At 33.6% G+C, this 25,140-nt stretch overlaps 3 protein-coding genes across 5 annotated transcripts in view; 2 read left to right on the top strand and 1 right to left on the bottom strand.

Annotated features, from left to right (window-relative positions):
* Nucleotides 1-25,140, top strand: part of PROS1 (protein S) — a 218,026-nt gene that overhangs the window by 72,533 nt on the left and 120,353 nt on the right. The gene's annotated exons all lie outside the window — the stretch shown is intronic.
* Nucleotides 1-25,140, bottom strand: part of ARL13B (ARF like GTPase 13B) — a 70,892-nt gene that overhangs the window by 15,100 nt on the left and 30,652 nt on the right. For all 3 annotated transcript variants that reach the window (XM_069472468.1, XM_069472469.1, XM_069472470.1), the window contains exons 4-5: nt 2,367-2,472; nt 1,121-1,323 (exon numbers count right to left, since the gene is read on the bottom strand). In XM_069472468.1, the coding sequence (XP_069328569.1) occupies nt 1,121-1,323; nt 2,367-2,472 (309 nt within the window). The remainder of the gene's footprint in view (nt 1-1,120; nt 1,324-2,366; nt 2,473-25,140) is intronic.
* On the top strand, nt 7,098-20,907 carry STX19 (syntaxin 19). Its single transcript, XM_069472467.1, has 2 exons — nt 7,098-7,332; nt 19,994-20,907. Exons 1-2 carry the CDS (start codon nt 7,256-7,258, stop codon nt 20,889-20,891), a joined length of 975 nt encoding a protein of 324 aa, XP_069328568.1. The 5' UTR covers nt 7,098-7,255; the 3' UTR covers nt 20,892-20,907.

Raw genomic sequence — 25,140 nt, 5'->3', positions numbered from 1 at the left:
CTGCCATACATGATCTAGAATATCATTATGAAAAAGGCAAAAACTAAAAAAAATTACTAACATTAAATTTCTTTTATCTAACTCATTTTTTGTTGTTGTTTTTTTTTAGTGAAAAAAAGCAAAGGAGTTTTCAGAAAAGTGTGGCCATATATTTAATTTTTATAAATATATAAAAGGTATACTTACAAGAATGATTGGCTATACTGAGCTTTAGCTTTAAAAATCATGAAAATATACAATAGGATTGAAAACCAAAGACTCTCCATATTGGCAGACGCCAAAACTACTCACCCCATTCTTTCTTTAATATCAAGAGAGACCTATTTGAAAGACATGCTCATAGTATTGAACATTTGGGAAGTGAAGAGTTATCTCTATAAATATTTCTTTCCTTTAACTCCTACCTCTGAAAAATACCAGTTCTCAGAGCATTTCCTTCACAATATAAGGAAGCACCTCACAAAGGGATCACCAAGGGTAGTGGGTTCTTGCCTTTTGGGCAGCAACTATGTTAAATCACATAAAAGGCCAATCTTAGGTAAATGAAAGGCAACTTTGGATCAGATTTTGCTTGAGTTGAATGATTCTCTAACAGCTCACCTTCTATCTTTGCTGAGACTAAAGAGGTTCCTTATTCTCAACACTATTCACATACTGAGCCACATAATTCTTTGTTGTGGAAAACTGTCCTGTGCAATGGTAGGATGTTTAGCAGCAGCCCTGTCCTCTACACACCAGATGCCAGTGGCACTCTACCCCTCCCCACAGCTGTGAACTAAAACTGTCTCCAGACATTGCCAAATGTTCCCTGACAGGCAAAATCACCCTGTACATTGAGAACCACTGCACTAATGGTACCCATAAGAAATAAGAGGTAAATATTTAAAACTCTTGGAAATTATTACTATATAAGAGTAAATTTAATTACTATAGTACCAGCAGGAAAATTAGAAATCTATCACCCAAACTTGCATAAAGATCCATAGAAATAGCAAATCTACTTGGTGTCTTCATTCATACAGAAAGAGGAAACTAAATAGACAAAACTAGCAAATCATTCATAAAATTATCCTGTTTTTGACTCTTCAAATGCACTGTGGTACAAAATTAATCTATTTACCTTTCTTCTTGTAATTTTCGTACTCGTTCAGCCCTTTCACGTTTCTCTTGTTCCTCAAGAGCACGCTGTTCTGCTGTATCTTTTTGGATGCGTTCATTTAAGGCCTCAAAGTCTCTTGCAATAATATGTAGCAGCCAATAAAGGCCCTTTTTAATGGACTTGTCAATTTTCTTTCCATATCCCAAGACTGCTGAACAAGGTTCCTAAAAGACAAATTTATTTGACTTAAAGATTAAAAGTTCTCCACACAAATCTATCCATAAAACATTCAATAAAATTACTAGCAAATCAAAATTGAGCCATTTAAATGAATGATATGGAGCATCTGTTTACTTAACTTATAAAACGTACCTTTGCAATGATCACCAACATCAGTACATTAGAATGGAAATATTTTACAAATATCTGTAAGCTACTAGAGACATTTTCACAAAAGAAGTTGACACTGCTAGTTATAATTTTAAACAAGCTTACTGAAAGACAAAATTGAACTGCCATAAGAAAAATACCCCAGAATTAATTCCTTATACTAGAATCTATAGCAGTAAACATTCATAAAACTGACAGCCTAATGATTATTTTATGGAACTAGGATAAATGATTAAATCCTTTGTCTATCTTCCTTAAGACTGTGTGACTTCCCCTTTCTGTAATAGTAAAAGTCAATATTTAACATTTATTCATTATTAAAACATTTGGAAGGTATGAACTTGTGAAAACAAAGTGGTCAGCTTGGGGTTGGAGGAAACTGAATGGAACTGATGTTTGGGAATGGTGGAGATTGGAAGATACAAGTAGGTGTTTTTAGAGGGTTCATACCATGGTTTATTTTATAAAGTAAAACACTAAGCATGACCTGGAAAAAAACAGACTGTGAGACAACTCTCCTGATATGATTTTTCAAAACTCATGATAAATCTCTATTAATTATACTTTTCTTTTCCATTTTACAAAGTTCATACCATGATGTATGGGTATAGATATAGATTGTATCAGGCAATACCTTAAACAAAAAACAAATGTGAAAATCTGTAAAACCATGCAAGGACAGTTTATGGAAGTCAGTAACAATCAAATAGAAAATAAGTATTATGATATTAAGTCACATCAACAGAACAGTGACAGTGTGATTTCCTGGGAGAAGAAAAAAAATTCTTTGAAAGATTGCTTTCTAACTGCTATTACCTTTATAAAAACTAAGTTATACTGAACCTATTTCAAAGGGCAGAAAAAAAATAAAACTTACTATCTGACATAGGCACTTGTGCTCATTGACCAATTTTTCCAGTGACAGACATTCAATCACATCAGCTTCTCCTAAAGCCCCTTCCTTGTCTTGTTTATTTGCCAACCTAGAAAGACAAATGAAGTAGTTTTAGAGCAAATATATAATCTGATGGCAACTTAAAGATACTTTGACGACATTCTTCTATTCTCAAGTTTTAAATCTACTGATTACAGAACACACTGGTTTTAAAAATTATTGTAGTATCAATTTCATCATTTTCTTTTATTTATTATTGCTAAAATAAAATTGGTCTATAAAAGGGAAATCAGATAAAGGGAAGTATCAACAAAGCATAAGCAATAGATCAATAGGCCAACAAAAAAGCTACAGAATAGAAAAAAAAGTGGACTGTTTTCCACAACTCATAGCCATAAATTATGTCTTTATTTTCTTAAAATATAAACTGTATCATTTTTTAAATGCTCAAATATTTATTCTGAGCTTGTAATATTTGAGCTTATTTACATTTCTAATGTGTGAATATGTCCCTGTAAATGTGCAATTTACTAAAGACACTACACCACTTCTTATTTATTTGACATAGCACTGGGCATAAAAAAAAAGAAAGAAAGAAAGAATTACACTCAATTATGGACAAACTAGAGACCAAAAAAAGGAAAGCCAAAATAAGTTCTAAAGAAAAACAGGAATTATCACAATATACCACTATTTGCCTATCACATGGCATAGGTCAAAAAGTTTAATAAAATAATGTCTTGGTCAAGGTTTGATAGACTCTTTAGGCAAAAATATATATTTTTAAATATACAGAATAATAAATATAATGAACCCCATCACTTTTCTTTAAAAATTATCAAAACTGTGTCATTCTTGCTCATTCACATACCTTCTACTTTTCCCCCAGTCATATTACTTCACCCAAATGTTAAAAAACATTACCGTAATACCACTATTACACCTAACAAAATTAACAGTAAGTCTTCAGTATCACTCAAGTCACTCAATATTCCCCAATATCATTTTGCAAGTGTTATGTTCAAATTCAAATCTAAACCAGATATACATTACATATAATTTACCACTTACTTCTTTTTGAAGCTGTATTATCTACCCTTCCCACCTCAACACCACCACCCCTTTTCCTCTCATGACATTTATTTGTAAAATAGTCATTTTTCTTTAGAATTTCCCATGTTTGGGATTTGGCAGATATCTTCCTCATGAGCTCATTTAACATACATACCCTGTATTTCCTATATCTTGTAGTTAGATATAGAGGCTGGATGAATTTCAGATTGAATTCTTTTGACAAGTGTATTTCATAGGGGGTGCTGGTACTTAGGAGGTATATAATATCACTTTTATATAATATTCTATTGTAGTGATATTAAAATTGATCAGTGGATTTAGAATTAGCCTGATTCATCCAAAATAAAATTCCTCATTAACCTTTAGCCTAATGGTTTTAGCAGACATTGATGATCTTTGCTTAATTCCATTATTTTGTAAGAGTTTATGAAATAGTGACTTTTCCACTTCTGTATTTCTTCTGCATTTACTAGCAGGATTTTTGCTAAAAATTTACTTTTATCAACTACTTGATGACTCTTACAATTCATAGAGAAAAGTCAAGATAAATGTTTGATCCTTTATCTTTTTTTTTTTTTTTTTTCTTTGAGACAGAGTCTCACTCTGTTGCCCAGGCTAGAGTGAGTGCCGTGGCGTCAGCCTAGCTCACAACAACCTCAAACTCCTGAGCTCAAGTGATCCTCCTGTCTCAGCCTCCCGAGGAGCTGGGACTACAGGCATGCACCACCATGCCCGGCTAATTTTTTCTATATATATTTTTAGCTGTCCATATAATTTCTTTCTATTTTTAGTAGAGATGGGGTTTCGCTCTTGCTCAGGCTGGTCTCGAACTCCTGAGCTCAAACGATCCACCCACCTCGGCCTCCCAGAGTGCTAGGATTACAGGCGTGAGCCACCGCGCCAGCCTGATCCTTTATCTTTATTTCCTAATTTTTATAATAATGAATTGGTGTCCTAGCAACCTCCAAAGGTGATCAAATTGCTTTGTTTTTCTTTTTGTTTTGTCTTATTTTGGGGTTTATCATTATGAACTCATGGATTTAAAAAATATATTTGATGTGTTTCAATTTACTACAGTTAGTGTTCTTTTTGAGGCTAAACGAACAGAAGGAGTCCCCTTCAGATGGGTGTCTGGGTCATTTTGGTACAACTCCAACAGTCTTTGATAGCTTCTTTGCTTTCTACTATGAAACACGGTTCCAGACTCAGAATCATCCAATTCCCTAAGGAGCCCTGGTCTTTTCAGAGGGAAATGGTATTTTAAAGACCACAATCTGGTCATCATGGATATACATTGCTATTAACATGCCACTGCTGCCAGACCTTTTCAGTGCACAAAGCTAGGAAACAGGGTTTTGTTTTTGTTTTTTTTTTAAGAAAACTTAAATCATGAGTTCATATTGATTTTTACATTTCAAATCAAATATTACCAAGTTTTGACTTAGCTTCTTAGATATTCTTCTTCTTCTTCTTTTTGTTTTTGACAGGGGTAGAATGCAGTGGTGTCATCATAGCTCAATATAACCTCAAACTTCTAGGCTCAAGCAATACCCCTGCCTCCACCTCCCAAGTAACCGGTACTACAGGCTCGTGCCACCACGCCCGGCTAACTTTTTTACAAGGTCTCACTATATTGCTCAGCTGATCTATTGAACTCCTGGGCTGAAGGGCTTAGGTGTTCCAAGGTGCTAGGATTATAGGCATGAGTCACTGAGCCCTGCCTTAAATTTTATTTGTATCTCTTTTTACTTATGCTGAAAATTACAGTTCCTAGTGGCATTAACTATTTGTTTTATCCAACTATATATAGTAGTTTCAACAAATATGTTTCAACATATTTATTCCTAAATGTTTATTTACGTATTTAAGTATTTATTTAATATTAATATTTATTTACATATTTATTCCTAAATATAAGACTGCTAAATTTGAGTTAAGATCTCTCTGTGGTTATTTTTGTCCTAAGATATATTCTGCTAGAGATGTACAATGTAAATACTGAGTTTTAAAATAACTTGAAAGAATACTTTTCCATATGGTTATGTCACCATCAAGATATATAGCTAGGTTCATTTGTTTCTGGGTGCTTTTGCTTTTTAGAGATAGTTTTTTTATTGTTTAAGATTTAATTTCTAAAATAGTTATATGGTTGAAAATTCAAAACTATAAAAAAAGATACAATCAAAAAGAACTACTTGCCATCTCTGTCCTTTCTTGTCCCTATTCCTTCCCTTGTCCTATAGGTAACCACTTTCATTAGTGTTTAGTTCATCCTCCCATTATTTCTTTTTGAAAATATAAACAAGTGTATGGGGGAAATGGTATTTTAAAGACCATAATTTGGGTACTAAGGATATTCATTGCTATGGACTGGTTTATGTATGTGCGTGTATATATAATATTCATATCCACCTTCCCTTTCTTCCTCAAAAAACTAGCATACTATATACTCTTCTGTACTATCCTTTTTTAACTGAATAGTAAATCCTGAAATTATACTGATGCAGTATAAAGAAATCTTCTTTATTATTTTCTACAGTTGCAAAATGCTCCACTGTATAGATATTCCATCATTTACTCAGCCTGTTCTACACTGAAGGACTTCTGTGTTTCCAGTGTTTTGTTTTTAAAAAAGAGTGCCGTGAAGACAAAGTGTATAAAGGAGTCATTTTTTATTTTGGGAAACAGATTCCGGGAAGTGGAACTATTAAATCAAAGAATAAACATAAATGTCTTTCCTCTTGCCCTCAAATAATAACCACATAGAAAAAAAACGAAGTGATCTGGAATTTGGTAGTATGAGAGAAATTTTCATTTCTAATTTTTCCTATAAATATTTCCCTCTGGTAAAAAATAATTTTGAATTGCTATATAGATATAATAAATAGACGGTTTAACATATTGCTGTACAACTTTAGTTCTTCTATACAGAAAAGCATGGAAAAAATTATTTTAAAATAAAAATAGCAGGTGTAGTAAAAAGAAAATAGGGTGGAAGATTTAAAGACATGAGCTCAGCCAACGCAGTGGCTCACACCTGTAATCCTAGCACTCTGGGAGGCCAAGGTGGGAGGATTGCTTGAGGCCAGGAGTTCAAGAATAGCCTGAGCAAGAGCAAGACCCAGTCTCTACAAAAAAATACAAAAATGAGCCAGGTGTGAAGGTGTGCACTCTGTTTCTCCAAAAAAAAAAAAAAAAAAGTGGGGGCGGGGGAGGGGGGACATGAGCTCTTTTTTGGTTGTTCTACTTCTGAAATTCTATGATTTTATGAGCTAGGCTCTTATGGGATTTCCTAAAATAGGACAAAATTCAATCATTGTAAAGAAAATGGAACAAAAAGCTTTTATACCAAGCTTCTTTCCATTCCGACTTATTCCTATTTAATTCTGTATTTTTAGCAAGCTTTGATATCTATAGAAAAGAAAGCAACTTTCATTTAAATACAAACCCATTTTTTTGGAGTAATGTATTTTACATACAATGTAGGACTGGATTTGCAGAGCTTGTGCCAAATACCCTATGTAGGCAGTTTAACAATGACTTCCTGTTACCAACTAGGTCCAATGAAAATGATCTTCCTTTAATCTAAAGAACAGGTGTATAACAGGCAGAACCGGATTCTCCAGGTGTGAAGTAAGCAATCTGTTCTCATTTGCTATTAACAGCAAAAGCATAACTTTATCTCTTAACTTATTTGACTTTATTATTTGGCTTTCAATTAACAATGTGAAAGCCATACAGAAATTAGCTTGTGACCTATAAGATAGAGACTTAATTTGATGAAAACATTACATTAGATGATACTCAGATTTTCTCTCAAGGCAGGACTCCAACACCGCAGGTGGAAAACCAACAAAAGGAACAAGACAGAAAGGTACTGTCTTTTTGTATTTTTTAACGTGAGATGTCCACAGACTGAAATCTGGTTATAGTGTACATTTAAAAATAGCTCCATAGATAATGAAAGTTACTTGTTTTATTCAGATTTGGACAGGGCTATAGGCAGCTGATTTGTTCATATATACTACTTACATACTGACTGGGATTTGGGTGTAAAACTCTTGAAAATAGACCACTACCACAAAAATCAACTTTAGAGGAAAGAAATTTTTTTAAGTCCTTTAAAAAGTAACTTCTCTTCTCATTTTGTTAACACTGGAAAGTCAGATCCTATGAAAACAAACCTAAAATTCTTCCTTTTATAGACAGACTATAAATTAACCATACTGTGCTTAACTTTAGACAACACTTTTACATTTAACTCTGAAAAGAAGCTTACACCCAAATTTGGCACATATGTAAAAATGTTGAGTTAATGTTAATGTTAAAGTTGAGATAATTTTCTATATGGTCTTAATTAATTGCTTCATTGTTATTTCCCAGAATCTTCTAAAATTAATTTGAGGAAATTAGAAAATAATCCTGTTGTAAAAGGATTAGTCATCTTTTTAATGTTTCCATGAGTATGTTAAAATATCAAAATACTCAGTGATTGTTTTAATGTTTCAGCCAATATATTAAAAATATTTAAATTATATAATTTAACATAAACATTACATTGATGTGATAGTTTGAAAAATTTAAGTCAGTATCATTTAATGCAACATATAGATAGGTCAGGTACTTTCAAAGTTACCATGTTAGAATTTAACAAATATTCCATTTCAAAATAAAGTAACAATAACTTTTGTAAGTTTTTTAAGGGTGGATTTGAGAATTGGCCATGTAATACCTAGAACATATTATCTTCATGGCTATGTAGCATTAAATTTAATACAAAAATCATTTTATGTACATACAGCTCATTTGAATAAGTGAAAATTCAAAAATTACACATCTTATATTTACCAAAAAAGTGATCTTAAATTAAACAAGTCAATTTAATACCTTCTTTACACTAAAAGTAGAAAAAAAGCTTTGAAAGATTGCATTAAAAAATGTTAGAGAATTCAAAATTAGACGATATATGCAAACTGTAATAATTTTTTAGTTTGTTTTTAGAAGCCACTATTTTGCCCTTATTTATAGCCAAAGAGGTTCATATTACATCAAGATCCTCTGTTTTTCACTTGAATTAGGGAAATGTTGCAAGTTAACTTCACATACAAAAACAAAAGAATATTTTATGTTGGGTAAAGCCTGGTTTTATTTGTTGAAATATTTTATTTAATCAACATAGTAACTATATAAAGTATAGCTTACTTAAAAAAAAAAATCTATAAATACATTAAGTATCTATCCCAGGGCATATTTCTTAAAGCACTAGGTAATTTTTATTCATGTTTCCATTTCTAGGAATTTTCAGTCTGCAGTAGGGTAAAGAATATGTAATTTGAGTCACACAAGTTTACTTTTCTATTTCCCAGAACAAATGTTAAAGTTGATTATATGTACAAATTAGTGTTCTAACTTTCTTTTTTCAAATATCATGTTTAAGCTCAAAGACACTGTCAATTATTGCTAGTGAAATTCAAAACTGTATAGCAATGCTGGAAGCTAAACATACTGAAAGATGATTCATATTTGTATAAAACTCTTCCAACATTAAGAAAATAAATTTAAGGTATAGAAAAGACTGCATAAAATAGTGATCTCATCAATTTTACCTAGCCTAAGCAATTTAATGATTTCACAACTATGAGCTTCACATTTTATGCCTACATGCACTCTGTCTCTTCCAACTTTTAAATTCTAATATGCTTAGATGTCTCACTTTGCCTGATATTCTAATTTCTGAAGATATGAGATCAAGAAGTTAAATTGGAAAGTTATACATACAGTTATGAGCATGCAACTACTAGAAAATGTAATTTACATACAGCACATAAGTGCATCTGAATAGCTACATTAAGTAAATTTCTGCACAGATGAACAAGGATTTGAGGGAACATTTCTGAACTACGTTAACTCTGAAAAGATAATCAACTATGACTATAATGCAGATATAGAAATTGCTCTTTCCTACTCTAAATATACAGAAATGTATGATATAATATTAAATTTATAAAAAACTTTTAAACTACATTATTCAATTTTAAAGTAAGAAAGTGAAATATCCAAGTGCCAGAAATGAAGAGGAAACATACAGCCAAAGTGAAAAGAAGTAAGTAAAACTAACTCCACTGGGCTACTAGAAGCAAATATTTTACCTTCTAAAGCTAAAGTTTATAATTTGTGTGTTATAAGGAACTAAAATTGAGTTTCCTAGATGAAGTAGTGAACCTAAGAAAAACCAAACAATATGTACACAAAGACAGGAATATTTCTGTTGACTTGTCCAGGATTACAGCAGGAAGTGAGATATCTACTCCAACAATAAAAATCACTAGAGAAAAATGAGACTTATATTTACACTACCTGGGCTACGATGGGAAAACTCCACGGGGCCCTAGTAGCAACAACAACAAAAAAAGCCTCAGAGTATATCCATAATTTAGCAGGGCACTCAGAAAATTTCTGTATAATACCCCAATAAAGATAAACTACTGATGAAGTTCACCAAATATACTTGCCCATCTCCAAGAGAGTGGCCCCAGTGAGTGGCTATCGCAAACAAAGGAATTTTATTCCTGAGAAATCAGAAATAACCTAATAATGTAAAGGATCTTTAACATAAATGGACTCTAAATGTTCAAAAGAAATAAATGAAGATATAGGATCCATAAACCAAGATGAACATAACATAAATTTTATATTTGACTTTAAACATCATTTATATCATATGCATGCCATGACATATAACTGTGAAAGGAAACCCTATTCTATTTCCATGTTTTTCCTTTAATAGCAACAATATATAGATATCTTTAAAAAAAAAAAGGCAGAATATTTATTTGCTTTTTGCTGGTAATTTTATTAAGATTAATGAACACAAAATACATGTTAATATATTTTAAAGAGTTCCTTAAAGTACCTTTTATTCAAATATAAAAGTGTGGCACTCCTTCAGGGAACTGTTTTTCCAAGGACAAAAAGGAAAAGACAACCTTTATAGGGGTCAGAGTCAAATATCTTGGTTTCCAAAATCAGTTGCAGTAAAATTCACCTTCCCAAAGGCACTTTGCAAAGGTATACTGTGTTCAATATCAATTTAAAATATTCTATTTCTTAAAAAAATTTTTTAAACTATGATCCTTCAATAAAAAGCTTTTGGTGACACTGATAATTTATTTCTAATTTTTAAAATACAAAGATCTATCCAGTCATAAAAATGTTAGAGGGGATTCTTTCAGCATTTATTTCAAACCATGTAACCAAAGAGAAGGTTCAAGATGTTGTAGTTCTTAAGAAATGTGACATTCAAAGATTGTTAAAAGCTATGTAGCCATTATATAAACATGAGATAGGACTTAGTTCTCATATATACGAAATCAAAATCTGTTTTATCTAATAGTGGTTTCTCTCTCTCTTTCTTTCTCCCTCCACTAAGTTTCTAACACTGTTATTCTTTCTTTTCCCCATAATATCAGGAGCACAAGTCAGTTAAAAAAAATAGTGTATCTGGTTTAAATATTGCAGCTAATATGCACTGAGACTTAGGCAGTAGCCAGGGCATGGTGGCACAAGCCTGTAGTCCCAGCTACTAGGGAAGCTGAGGCAGGAGGATCACTTGAGCCCAGGAGTTTGAGGTTGCTGTGAGCTAGGCTGACGCCACGGCACTCCAGCTCCGGCAACAGAGTAAGACTGTCTCAAAAAAAAAAAAAAAAAGACTTAGGTAGAAAAGAAAAAGAAAAAAAACAAAAACACAGTAGCTATAAGAATTTATAGGGACAAGCTAGTGCCAGAGTAGGAAACTGAAATCTATGTACATAAATAGGAATGAAGTGCACCTCACTTCCCGTCTACCCTATTTCAGATTGTAACTATGACCTGAAGCAGAAGAAAATATCAGAATCCCAATCTCCACATGGTGCCAAGGATAGGATTCAAAATTTCTTAGAAACTGTCTGTGACATAGGTCTATGAGATCCAAACTAATTCTTTTTCTTCTATATTGTACAGTGATCAATTTGGTCTGATTATATTTAAAGATACTAATAAGGTTGCAAACAACAGAATTATTTTAGATCTGATATGCTGTATTATCTCCTGTTAAACTCTTTTTCTCTTAAATGTGTTTATGCTAATAACATAATACAATATTTGTTGTAGATCAACTTCATTTATAGTACATTTCACTAGGATAATCTATTTTTACTCACTGCAGAATAGGGGAAAGAGAACAGATCAGGTAGACATATGTCAAGTAGGCTCTGTCACTTATAAGCTGAATGGCCTCCGGCAAGTCACTTTAAAATTTCTCTTATTTAGATGTTGGCTTTATTGGATTGAACTGTTTCTTTAATTTTCTTAATGTATGAAAAGTAAAGAAAATGGAGAAGATAAAGTTCTTAAAGAAATTATACCAAAAAACAAAAACAAAATCCCAAAACCCTAAATATCTAAATACTTGAGTTTCTGGAATGAAACAACTCACTAAATGTACAGAAAATAAATGCAAAAACTCACCCTAATTCACATTATTGTAAAATTTCAGAACACCAGAAATACAGAAAAAAGGGCAAGAATTTCATGAAAGGAAATATAAAAACAGGTCTTATGCAAAATATCAGGAATCAGATGGCAGATTTCTCAAGGGCAACAAAGCTAGAAGACAAAATAACAAAACTTTCAAAATTTTAAGGGAATATAATTTCTTAGCGAAAATTATATGCACAGGAAATATAATATTCAGGTATAAGGGTAGAATAAAAGCATTTTCAGAAATGCAAGTTATTATCACATTTGCATTTTGAAAGGAAGCTATGTTATACTCCCAAATCAGAGGACAAACCAACAAAGAAGATGAGAAACCAAAATCAGGAGACAATATAAAAGGAGAAAAAACAATTCCAACACAACCAGGTCACATTGGAGGGTTCAAGGAAAGAAGCCTCAAAAGATGAAACAATAAAATAAAATTAAATAAAAATATATTCTACATTTAAACATATCAAGAGGATATTTTCCATTTTAGAATGAATTAGTGATGCATATGTACAAAATTAAGCAACTGGAAAACACTGATAATAATTTCAAGAGAAATTGAAAAGTTACATGTTTTTTGATCTGTCTGGTGGTTACATGGATGTATTCACTTTATAAAAATCATCATACTATATACATTTATGTTCTGGGCATTTTCTGTATGTATATAAATATATCAATAAAAAGTTTTCTTTAAAATGCTCATTTTCTATCTCTACTCATTGAAAAAACTGAGAAACAATAAAAAAAAATCATTTGAGAAAGGAAATATAGCCAGAGCACCTTATGTGACTCAGCTATAAATATTTGGGTAGTCACAATAATGAAAATCTAATATTGATTAACCAAAAATTGTGATACAACTATATTGAGACAGGTAAGTTGAGGGAAGGATGGAGGTGTAAGAGAAAGTTAAATCTACATATTTCATAACAGAAATTCAATATAATATCTAAAACTAAAAACACAGAAACACTTACACAAGCATATTTGTTAGAAATGGGTAGTTTAGAGGCACCATACACCTAAGGAGCTAAAAATGAGTGCCTTTGGGAAAAGGAATCTGGAAATGGGGTGTGGTAGGGTAAACAGGGGTCAGATATTTATCTTTATAAACCTTTAAGTGATTTGACTTCTTAAACTGTGTAAAAGTATTATTAATCTGAAGGGGAAAAAATCACATTTTAAAAAAGCTAATAAAAAGAGTTTATAGCTATATCGAATGTGACATGACATCTTCAACATTCTAGGGAGGAATTTATTTTCAGCATCAATATGGTAATACCAGAAAGAGCATATAGATAAGGAAGTGATAAATAACACTAAGCCAAAAAATGAATAGTTGGAAGTTATTCAAGATAAATCATTAAGGCAACTCACTTTCACATCAAATTCCCTCTACACCGGAAAAAAGAATAGTCTTTCTTTATTCAGAGGTATGTAATAAATTACGGGTGGTAACTCTGCTTTCACAAAGTTGCCACATGAGAAAAAGTTTCCACAATTACTTCCCAATGTTTTTAGCTGTTTTTAAATATCTGTACCAGCATAATCATCAAATATTTGATAAAATACTATATACAAAAGAGCATGTAGATAATACCAGCTTTATGTAATATATACATTCTAATAAATTTATACTATATATAATGGAAAAAGCACTGGTCTAGAAATCAGAAAGCTTGTCTTATCATACTAGTACTACAAATATGCTCACCATGACTCTGTGCAAGACACTTAATTTTTCTGATCCTCAGTTTCCCCATAAGAAAAATGAGAAATTGATTATTTAACCTGTAACGATTCTTCTGGAATCGAATTAGAATATTCACTGGGAGTGGAAGAGACCAGCTTCATCTCTACCTTGGGAAACAGAGGAGGACTATACTTCACTGCTTTCAGTTTAGCTGAGGAGTTGCAAAAAAAAAAAAAAAGGGGGGGGGAGCGGGTGGGATATGGCATCACATCAACGCTATAGAATTTTAATGCCTATGAGAGACTCTCTAGTACTTCTTTCTCCCTGCCACGGGAGCTTAAGTCTCCAGGTGACCAAGACAGATATTAGCGTCCCCTGCAAATCCATCATGGACATAAAATGTAAGCAAGAAATATATCTTTGTAGTTTTAAGCCCACAAAATTTGGGAATTGGTTATTATTGTGGCATAATCAACAATATCTTGACTGGTAAAATAGGAATGGGCAGAATTTCTCATAAACCAAATATTTAAAACTCACAAGAAATTCCAAGGTAAATTGTTTTAGAAAGCTAAAAAAATTCTCCAATTTATCTTTCTTTTAAATTTGAATTTTTAAATTAAGGATATTAGGTTAATTACAATTAAATATAATTAATTACAAATTACTTAGTAAGTTATATATAACTTACAAATTAACTTGTTTAGTATAGTTTAAAAAGAGAGAAAATATAAAAAACAAGAATATCTAATTTTCCACACATTTCATTTGTTGCTCTAGTAATAAAATCTTTCCCAATTAAAACTGTTTTGTTTTCATTTTATTTTATTTTATTTTATTTTTTTAGAGACCGGATCTGTCACTCAGGCTGGAGTGCAGTGGTGCAATCATAGCACCGCAGCCTTGACCTTCTGGGCTGAAGCGATTCTCCCACTTCAGACTCCAGAGTAGCTGGAACTGCAGGCGCAGGCCACCATGCCCAGCTGATTTTTTAATTTTTGTACAGACAGGTCTTGCTACATTGCCTGGGCTGCTCTCTAACTCCTGGGCTCAAGTGATCCTCCCACCTTGACCTCCCAAAGTGCTGGGTTTACACCTGTGGGTCACCATGCCTGGCCTTGTTTCTATTTTAATAAAGGACATAAATAATAGGATGCTCATATACTATTACATATATTCCCTCTATTTTGCTTATTTCCTAGTTTTATGGAAAAAGGCTAAGAAATACATTGTTAAAAGATTTGCCTAACATTGATCAATAACTACTGTTTTATATTGCTCTACAACTTCCCTAACACCCAAAGTTGGCAGTTCTATCTATAGTGCCCTCTGATATTCTTTCTTGACTAATATTTCTTTCACAAATTTTCCATGTTTAATATCATTCATAATATACTTTTTTCCCCTCAGATCTTGGAAAACCACTAGCTTTAGTTAGTGCTATTCTGAAGGTAGAATATAGAGAATGAAAGGTGAGCAGGGGGGGGGAAATGGAATCCCTTTCCAGCTTAGAAATCTCTCCCTCTCTCTCTCTCTTTTTTTTTTTTTTTTTTTTTTAAACAGAGACAAGGTCTTGCTCTGTCGCCCAGGCTGGAGTGCAGTGGTTCAGTCAAAACTCACTGCAGCCAGGAACTCCCAGGCTCAAGGGATCGTCCTGCCTCAGCCTCCCTAAGAATACAGGCGTGCACCATCACACCTGGCTAATTTTTTTTTTTTTTTTTTTTTTTAGTAGTGATGAGGTCTCACTGTGTTGCCCAGGCTGGTCTCGAACTTCTGGCCTTAAGTGATCCTCCTGCCTCCCAAAACACAAGGATTACAGGCATGAGCCAACACCCCAAATAAGAGCTTAGAAGTCTTTTATTTGCATAAATTGCATTGATTGATTTTTTTTCACTTTCACTATAGCAAATCAGTAAGAACAAAAAGACTACCAGCTATTTGAATTAAATATTTCAAATACATAAATTAAATAGCAGAACACTATATAAAAGGCAAAAAAAACTTACTCTTAAATTTGTTTCCAGCCAGTACTTAAAATGTTCAATAATACATTTACACAGCAAATGTTTCTGCATAAACTTTCAATATCTATAAAAGACTTTTTCTGTCAGAAACAGATTTCAAGGTCTTGTCCCTTGTGATATGGCTCCTTTCCCAACTATTTCACTGACCTAATTGCCTCTTTTCAGAACTTTCCCTGGATTATCTCTCTGTAGCATCTGACACCACTGAAAAAGCTTTATAGCATAGTAAAGAGTTGAATCCTTCAAACCAGACTGCCAGAATCTGAATCCCAACTCTACTCCTAGCTAACATCTTGGTTAAATTACTTAAACTTTGACCTTAATTTCATTATCTATAAAATAGAGATCATGACAATACTTAATTCAAAGTTCTCACCAGAATAAACAACACACTTAGAATAGTGTCTGGCACATATTAAGAGCTCAAGTAAACATAAGATACCAAGAATTCAATATGAGAACTCAAGTAAATATGAGACCCATCAAGGTGCCGATAATATCAGAATGAATAAAGACCCTTATCCTCATGAAGTTTATATCAGGAGGAGAAAGTAGACAGTAAATTAAAATAGGTAAGGATATAGTGCATTAAATAGTGAAAAATCCTAAGAAAAATAAAACTGGGAAGGTTCAGAGAGATGAGAGGAGTTGCAGTTCTAGACAGAGTGACCAAAGTCAGCCTTACAGAGAGATGACATTTCAGCAAGGCCTAAAAGGCTTGGGGAAATAAGTCATGTACTACATGCAGAAGAGGATTTCCAACATAGGAAATAGCAAGTGCCAAAACTCTAAGACTGGATGATGCCTGGTTTGTGTGAGAATGGCAAGGAAGATAGTGAGACTGAAGCAGAGGGAGAGGGAGAGTTGTAGGAGGTTGACAAGATTTGCTTTTTTCTTTTTTTATGAGATAAAGTCTCACTCTGTGATCCAGGTTAGAGCATCCTGGCGTCAGCCTAGCTCACAGCAACCTCAAACTCCTGGGCTCAAGCGATCCTCCTGCCTCAGCCTCCAGAGTAGCGGGACTACAAGCACGCACCACGACACCCAGATATTTTTTTGTTTTTAGTAGAGATAGGGTCTCGCTATTGCTCAGGCTGGTCTCAGTCTCGAACTCCTGAGCTCAAGCAATCCTGCTGCCTGGACCTCCCAGAGTGCTAGGATTACAGGCATGAGCCACTGCGCCTGGCCAAGATTTGCTATTAGTTTGGCTATGAGGCACTGTTAGTTTAGATATGAGGTGTGGAAAAAAATAGTTAAGAATAACTCCAAAGTTTTCGGTCTGAACAACTGAAAGAATAGCATTGCCCTTTACTGAGATGGGGCAGTTTGGGGGTTCGGAGGAAGATCGGGAGCTCATTTTAGACACAGACATTAAAATGGAGCTGTCAGGAAGTTAGGTGTTTTAAGAGCAGTCTAGACTGGAGACATGAATTTGAGTCATCAGCTAACAGACAGTATTTAATGCCATGAGACTGAAAAATGGTGATGGATAAAAAGAGGACTGAGCCTGGAAGCATTCCAATATTCAGAAGTGGGGGAGATGAGAAGAAGTCAGAAAAAAAGAAAGTGATGAAGTAAGAACCAAAGAAGTAAGAGGAAAACAGGAGAAACACTTTTCTTGAAAGTGTTTTAAGAAATGATTATATTAAGTGCTAGTGAAGAATTAAAATCATCAATACCTATTACTTCTACTTCCAAAAATATATCCTTATGGTTCCTATTTATTTTATCACTTTTTTTTTATCATCCAAGTTTCTTCTGTGAACTACTTCCTCCACCCCAGGGAAACTATTCTCTATACAGAAGCAACAACACCTTTTAAAAACCCTATTTATCCTTTTATTGTATTCCACGGCATCTAGAATAAAATCTAAACTCCTTATTTTGGCCCTTTAGTGTCTGGTCCCTGCCTCCAGTTCCAACTTCATTCCTCTGGTGTTACTCCTCTCATTAATTTCTATCGACACAAGCATTCATTTTATTCTTAAAACATATCAGTTTCATTCATTGCCTTTGCAGCCATATCCTATACCCAGAATACACTCACATGGCTCTTCAGCTGCTTGGCTTCTTAACATTTAGCCTCATAGCTAAATCTCTTTAAAGAGGGCCTGCCTGATTGTTCTATCAAAACCTAAAATTATCTCATTGATCTGTTTAATTATGTATTATCCGTCTCCCCCCAAATTATAAATTCCTCAAGGACAGAGATTGTTAAATATATACTACAGCATTTAAAACTTTGCATATAGTAGGCCTCGATAATTATTTGACATAATGCCAGTCCTTTGAAACCAAAGGAATATTACCAGGATACTGGTTTAACCTTTTGCTCAATGCAGGTAAAATCAGTTCTATAACATCCTTGAATGGGTCATCATTCAAGAAAATCTTGAACATCTCCAGTGACAGCAAACTCACCACCTCATGAAGCAGTTTATTTCATCCTGGGACAGCTCTACTTGTTTGAAAAGTCTTCTTTATATTGAATCAAACTTCTCTCATGTAATTTCCACCCACTGCCCTTTGAAGCTATGCCAAGTAAGTCTAATCCCTCGTGTATACAGACCTTCACATTTTAGAAGATAGTTGCACATATTCCCTACATCTTCTCTTTTATAGGACAAATATTTCTAATTCTTTCAATGATTCTCCATCTGGTAGGGTTTTCCAATCTCACTCTTTCCATGCTAGTTTAGAAATTCCTAATTTATAAATTTCCATCTCAAAATAACATGCTCAGAAGTTCATACAGCCCTCGCCCCACAATTTGCTCTGAATAGCAAAGAAGTGGAGGAACGAATATCTTTCTTCATCTGTCTAGACATCACATCATACTATTATTCATAAAAGCATAATGATTATTGTGATAGTTCTGATAGAAACTTTGTAATTAACTAAAATCTCCAATACTTTCATAAACACTGTTGTGAATCCAAGGGTCTTCCATTTTGTAGATGTGAAGATGTTTTTCTGTATATCTAGGTGAAATATTTTACATCTATTTCTGTTGAATATATTTTTGTTACTGAAGTGTTCCACACTATTTTAGTCTTTGAATCCCCTACTCTGTACATACATATACTAAAGATCCCTCAAAATTTACACCATCCACGTATTTGGTAAGTATACCTTTTATGACAACACCCAAATCATTAATAAAAATATATCCATAAACATATAAAACACTGAGTACCATAACATAACAGCATCATATCAGAGACCTTTTTCTCTGGTTGATACTAATACTATGTGTGGTCCAGTGAGCCATTTATACTCCCAAACAGCCTCTTCTTATCTTCAAAAATGTCATGAAAGACATTTCTAAAATCCAGACTCTTTGTGAAAATAAGCATTTTAATTGTTTTTTATTCACTTCATTTTATATATATACCTATCATTATATATCTCTAAATATCACTATATATAAATTACATACATCAATTTGACTTTTGTGTACACCAAAATAGGATGTGATAAATGTCAATATTATTAGTAATCTCCAAATAAGAGTTTATATAAATATATCCTGATGTTTATAAAAATATCACTTAACACAAATTGATATACATTTTATTCTGAAAGAGCCTGGATATCTTTGCAAAAGAATGCTAAGAATGAGAAATCAGCATAATCAAACCAAGAATATGTTTTCATATACATGCAATGAGTAAGAAAACAAAGCTATGTCAAATAATATGCTAATCAATCCAAAGGCCTCAGAAAACTTAAGTTCAATATTATCTATATCACTTAAAGTTCTCATATGGAGTCTGTCCTGTCATTACAATGGTTTTAACAGAATTACGTATATTTAGCAAAATGAGTATTATTTTAACATTACACAGACAGTGGAGGCGGTAGCTCCAATAGTAAGAACACTTTGGAGTCTAAATATTAATCCTAAAAGTTGAAGATATGATCAATAGCACCCTTTATCAAAACAAAAAAATTCTATCATGTGACAGATAGTATCATGACAATAAAGAACTCATCTTGGGCAACTGTATCTCTATTATTGCTTTCTCAGCAACTGCCCTCAACTAAATGGCACTCATAGCAGCCCCACATTATGTAAAGTAATTTATAAATTATTTTATATTACTTTTCCTATTTCAATGATTTTTATGAGGAAATTCTTGATTTTTCTAATTTTTTAGCCTCTTTTTAGAAAACTAGGAGAATTTTTGCTGGGAGATAGACAGCTATGTGAAATCAGCTGCTACTGTGAAAAAATATCAAGTTTCTCTCTATTCAAATACAATCATTTTATCATTTTTGCTTCTTAGGAGGAAAGGGAAGATGAAAGACCGACTTCAAGAACTAAAGCAGAGAACAAAGGAAATCGAACTTTCTAGAGAAAGTCACAGGTCAACTGCAGAAGCAGAAGAACAAGGGGTGTTTCTGCAGCAAGCTGTTATTTATGAAAGAGAGCCTGTAGCTGAGAGACATCTACATGAAATCCAGAAACTACAGGAGAGTATTAACAATTTGGCAGATAACGTTCAAAAATTTGGGCAACAACAAAAAAGTCTGGTGGCTTCAATGAGAAGGTTTAGTCTACTTAAGAAAGAGTCTAGCATTACAAAGGAGATAAAAATCCAAGCAGAACACATTAACAGAAGTTTGGATGATTTAGTTAGAGAAGTTAAAAAGTCAGAGGTTGAAAATGGTCCATCATCAGTGGTCACAAGGATACTTAAATCTCAGCATGCTGCAATGTTCCGCCATTTTCAGCAAATCATGTTTATATACAATGACACAATAGCAGCAAAGCAAGAGAAGTGCAAGACATTTATCCTCCGTCAGCTTGAAGTTGCTGGAAAAGAGGTACCTGAAGAAGAAGTAAATGATATGCTACATCAAGGAAAATGGGAAGTCTTTAATGAAAGCTTACTTACAGAAATCAATATCACTAAAGCACAGCTTTCAGAGATTGAACAGAGACACAAGGAACTTGTTAATTTGGAGAACCAAATAAAGGATTTAAGGGATCTTTTCATTCAGATATCTCTTTTAGTAGAGGAACAAGGAGAAAGCATCAACAATATTGAGATGATAGTGACTAGTACAAAAGAATATGTTAAAAATACTAAAGAAAAATTTGGGCTAGCTGTAAAATATAAGAAAAGAAATCTGTGCAGGGTATTGTGTTGTTGCTGCTGTCCATGCTGTGGCTCAAAATAAAGAAGAGATTTTAGAAATGTTTCCATCTTTAGAGTGAAGGATAACCCATATTTCAGTGTCTTGTATTATTTCTCTTCAATTCATGCATCCATTCACATATCTTTCATCACTATTAATTTGTAATTTTTCCCTTTAACTCTAACCCACTAGAATTACAGAAATTTCTGAAGCCAGTTATATAAAACAAGTCTTTATTTAATTAAACTGAAAACAGTACCGTTATCATCAACTTACAGGTTAAATATTAAAAATGAGATGAATTGATCTTAAGTTTCTGGTCAGGTATTAAGCTCTTAAGCATTTTTCTAACTTCCAATGCTTTAACAATATGAATGTTCAATTAAGTGATGACTACTTAAGCAATCCAAATGACTCATGTGAGAATATTTTGGTAGTTAAGAATAATATGAAGTAAGATCTCAAAGGGTGCTACAATAAAGCAAAATAAAACTAGAACCTGTATCAAATCCTTTATCCTCAGGTAGGTAAGTTAACTCAGTGGTCAACAGATCCTGGGAAAACTCAACTGGGTACTTGAAGAATCTAATTGGTAACTGGGAGTTGAATCTAGCTTAAGGCATAAGAAGGTGAAGGGTTCTTCAATTTTTCTTCAATTCATGGATCTATTCACGTCTTTATCATTCTCCTATTTATTATTTAAAGGTCTAACTTAAAAAAAAGTACATTTGACTCAATTTCTGATAATAGTATTATGATAATCCATAGCCTAGTTAACTTCTCCTGTGCACTTAAAGAATATGACTCAAAGAAACTTGCAAACTAACATTTTCCTGTAACATTGTCTAGAAGGAGAGTCAAGTAACCACATAAAGGTTGGAAACAAAAAAAAATCCCATGTTGAAAAATAACAAAAGTTTGGTAATTGTTTTTCCTGATATGGAAACTCACCAATGGAGTTTTTAATCTTTTTGGTCATAAACTCCTCATGGAATTTGATGAGTGTTAGGATCTTCTCCCAAGAAAAATGCACATGAACTTGGAATTGTGTACATGGGTCCTACAAAAAACCTGGGTCAAGAAACCCTTTTTTTATTGGAATGTTCATAAGATCTAGTAAAATCAAATCAGAGATATTACATTGATATTTTCTTCCCTGAATGAAACTCCATACATGTATCACTTTTGTTATAAGCATCAGTTTTTGTGAAGTTTGGTCGAAAGTTAAGTTAGATCATATATCTCCATGGAAAAGCAGATAGTATGTAATGAGAAAGTGGCACCATTCCAGTACTCAGGTGTGCTAACACAAGTGGAACTGTTATTATCCTGGAAGGAAATTTTAGCCTGTGGGTCTCCAGGGTCATTCTGGTTAAAGGTATTAAGAGACTCAACTATAAAAAGGAGGGGTAATTTATTATCTCTCTGAGGCCAACTTTCAAATCTATACAGGTAATAGAGAGAGGTGGTACAGAAAGAGCATGTGCCTTCTTACACCACCAGTGTAACCTTGGGCTGCTGAAAATCTCAATAGGTTAAGATGTTTAAAATACCTCTCAGCTCAGTTTATTTCATAAGTAAGCAATAAATAGTTCCCTGTATTAACGGAAAATTTCTATGGTGGATATTGAGTTTAAAATTTGAGATTACTGCTGATTTCAGTGCTATTTATACAACTACAAAATTTTTTTACTTTTTTTCTTGAAAAGGCCCTCTTTGTGAAGATTAGTTTGAAGTTTTGGGGTCTTTTTAATTAAAATATAAATAGTTAAAACAACAGTGTGTGGGTAGGGTAGATAAAATAATTCATACCTTGGTTAATTCAGAGTATAGGCTACAGCAATTTCTATAGTCATTATGAGAAAAAAAGGACTTTCTAGGTAAATAGGTTAACAGGATTGCAAAGTGGAATGTTTGTATGGCATTTATTTTTATCTTTTTTAGACGGAATGCAGATCACTTTTATCTTTTTATTTAAATTGGTTCTGGGTCATGTCACTATACACAGCGGAATGCAAGCAAAGAATTACAATATTTTCCACCTACTTTTATTACAGAAAAGGCATTTAACCACTAAATCCAAAGAAGTAAAGTGATTTGTCAGGGTCATGAACAAATTCACATTAGCTCTTACAATCCAGGTTCCAGACTCCAGCTTCTCTCTAAACTAATAGTTTTTTTAACTTCTCACCATTTATTTCAGAAAATTTTAATTAAAATATTATGCTGATTAATAAATGCTGTATCACTGCAAAGAAAACTTCTGAAATAATAAAACAAAGAAACCTAGTAATAGTCTGATTCTGACTTTTCAAGAAAAACCTCAAGTCTGTGACATCAAGTGAAATTTGGCCAAGGCATCATTTGCAATCACACATGCTGTCAGTCTGCTGGGCAGAAACAAGTAGGCAAAAACTAAAGATTGTCCAGGACCTGCCACTATGGTCATCTATTTTGTGTCCCACAAATAACAATGAATTCTGGCTCTATCAATTTGTAATTTTGTGATTATAGGCAAAATTCTAATTCTTTAGGTTTATTTCCTTCTACTGAAAGACTGAATCTTTTCAGAGGTCAGTTGCTTTCTGTTTGCTCGTTACCTGGATATGAGAGGCGAAAGTTATCTAGGTATTAAAATGGGTTCTGAGAGGCTTTGTGGGTTCTACATCAACTATTTTAGGCTCAGATAAGGGGAGAAGAGAAGAAATTAGATGCTGTAAATGTATTTGGCAGATGAGTGGTCCAGATGTCTGCAGGCAGCAAGGATGCAGCTGTGTGCAACAAAGAGCACTGCCTCTCAATATAGGGATCCTCCTCCTACTTCTCCACAGCTCTCTTGCCACTAGCACTGAGCTTAGCATGATTCTCCCAAACACTCTTCCCACTTATTATCTAGTGGATTTGTCAATGCCAGATCTATTATGTGCTAGGCATGTCTAGTTTCTAGTTGCTGGGGTAATATTTGTAAAAAAAAAAAAAAAACAAACAGAATTTCCTATCTGCATAGAACTATGAACGGAGCCTCAAGGACTTTAAGCAAACAAATAGTAAAATTATCAAATTTATATTTTTAGAAATAATCTCACATTTTTTACATATTCTTGCATTGCTTCACTTGTTATAACAAGCATGTACTGGTTTTGTAATTTGAAAATATCAAATAAAGAAAAAAGTTCCTGCTGGCAATGTAGAGAAGAGCTTGAAGGACGGGCAAGACTCATAGCAAGAGACTACTTAGGAGACCATTGCTATCAGTCATACAGTGGAGAAGTGACGAGGGATTTATAAAGAGTAGTGAAGAGATTCAAATGATATTAAGACAGTAGTATCAATAAGAGAAGTTAATTCTGTTATTGGTCAGGGAGAAAAAAGTACGAAGAGAACTTCCAAACGTGGTGCTTGGGCAGACATGCAAGAGATGTTTATAAGCATATAAGAAAGGGTAGGGGCCGGGCACAGTGGTTCATGCTTGTAATCCCAGTGCTTTCGGAGGCCAAAGCAGGAGGATCACTTGAGGCCAGGAGTTCAAGACCAGCCTGGGCAACATAGAGACTGTCTCTCTAAAAAATAAAAAAATTAGCCAGGCATGGTGGCACGCCTGTAGTCCCAGCTACTTGGGAGGCTGGGGCAGGAGGATTACTTGAGCCCAGGAGTTCAAGGCTGCAGTGAAGTATGATCATGCCTGGGCAACAGAGCAAGACTCTGTCTCTTTAATTTAAATTAAAAAAAAAAAGGTGGGATACAAAATTTTATATATTATATAAATACTATATGTATTACATGTCATAAAAATATGCATAGGGAATTCTTCAAAATGTTAGCAGTGACTGGCTCTGGATGGTAAGTCAATCTTTTTTTTTGTTTGTTTTGTTTGAGACAGAGTCTCACTTTGTTGCCGGGGCTAGAGTGAGTGCCATGGTGTCAGCCTAGCTCACAGCAACCTCAAACTCCTGGGCTCAAGGGATCCTACTGCCTCAGCCTCCCGAGTAGCTGGGACTACAGGCATGCGCCACCATGCCCAGCTAATTTTTTCTTATATATTTTAGTTGGCCAGATAATTTCTTTCTATTTTTAGTAGAGACGGGGTCTCGCTCTTGCTCAGGCTGGTCTCGAACTCCTGACCTTGAGCGATCCACCCGCCTCGGCCTCCCAGAGTGCTAGGATTACAGGCGTGAGCCCCTGTGCCCGGCCGTCAATCATTTTTTATAAACATTCTTTTCCAAATATGTATAACTATTATATATCCATAAAAACAAAAAAATTCTTTCCCTATGTCTTTGAAATTTATTAA

The sequence above is a fragment of the Eulemur rufifrons genome, chromosome 7 (assembly GCF_041146395.1).
Source record: "Eulemur rufifrons isolate Redbay chromosome 7, OSU_ERuf_1, whole genome shotgun sequence".
Taxonomy (NCBI): Eukaryota; Metazoa; Chordata; class Mammalia; order Primates; family Lemuridae; genus Eulemur; species Eulemur rufifrons.
This window is presented reverse-complemented; position numbering and strand designations above follow the sequence as displayed.

What these genes read in the sequence shown, in the direction of transcription:
- STX19 (XM_069472467.1), top strand. Translation starts at nt 7,256, where the DNA reads ATGATACTCAGATTTTCTCTCAAGGCAGGACTCCAACACCGCAGGTGG. An exon ending in AAAAGGAACAAGACAGAAAG is followed by an intron (nt 7,333 to 19,993) that starts GTACTGTCTTTT and finishes TTTGCTTCTTAG; the next exon opens with GAGGAAAGGGAAGATGAAAG.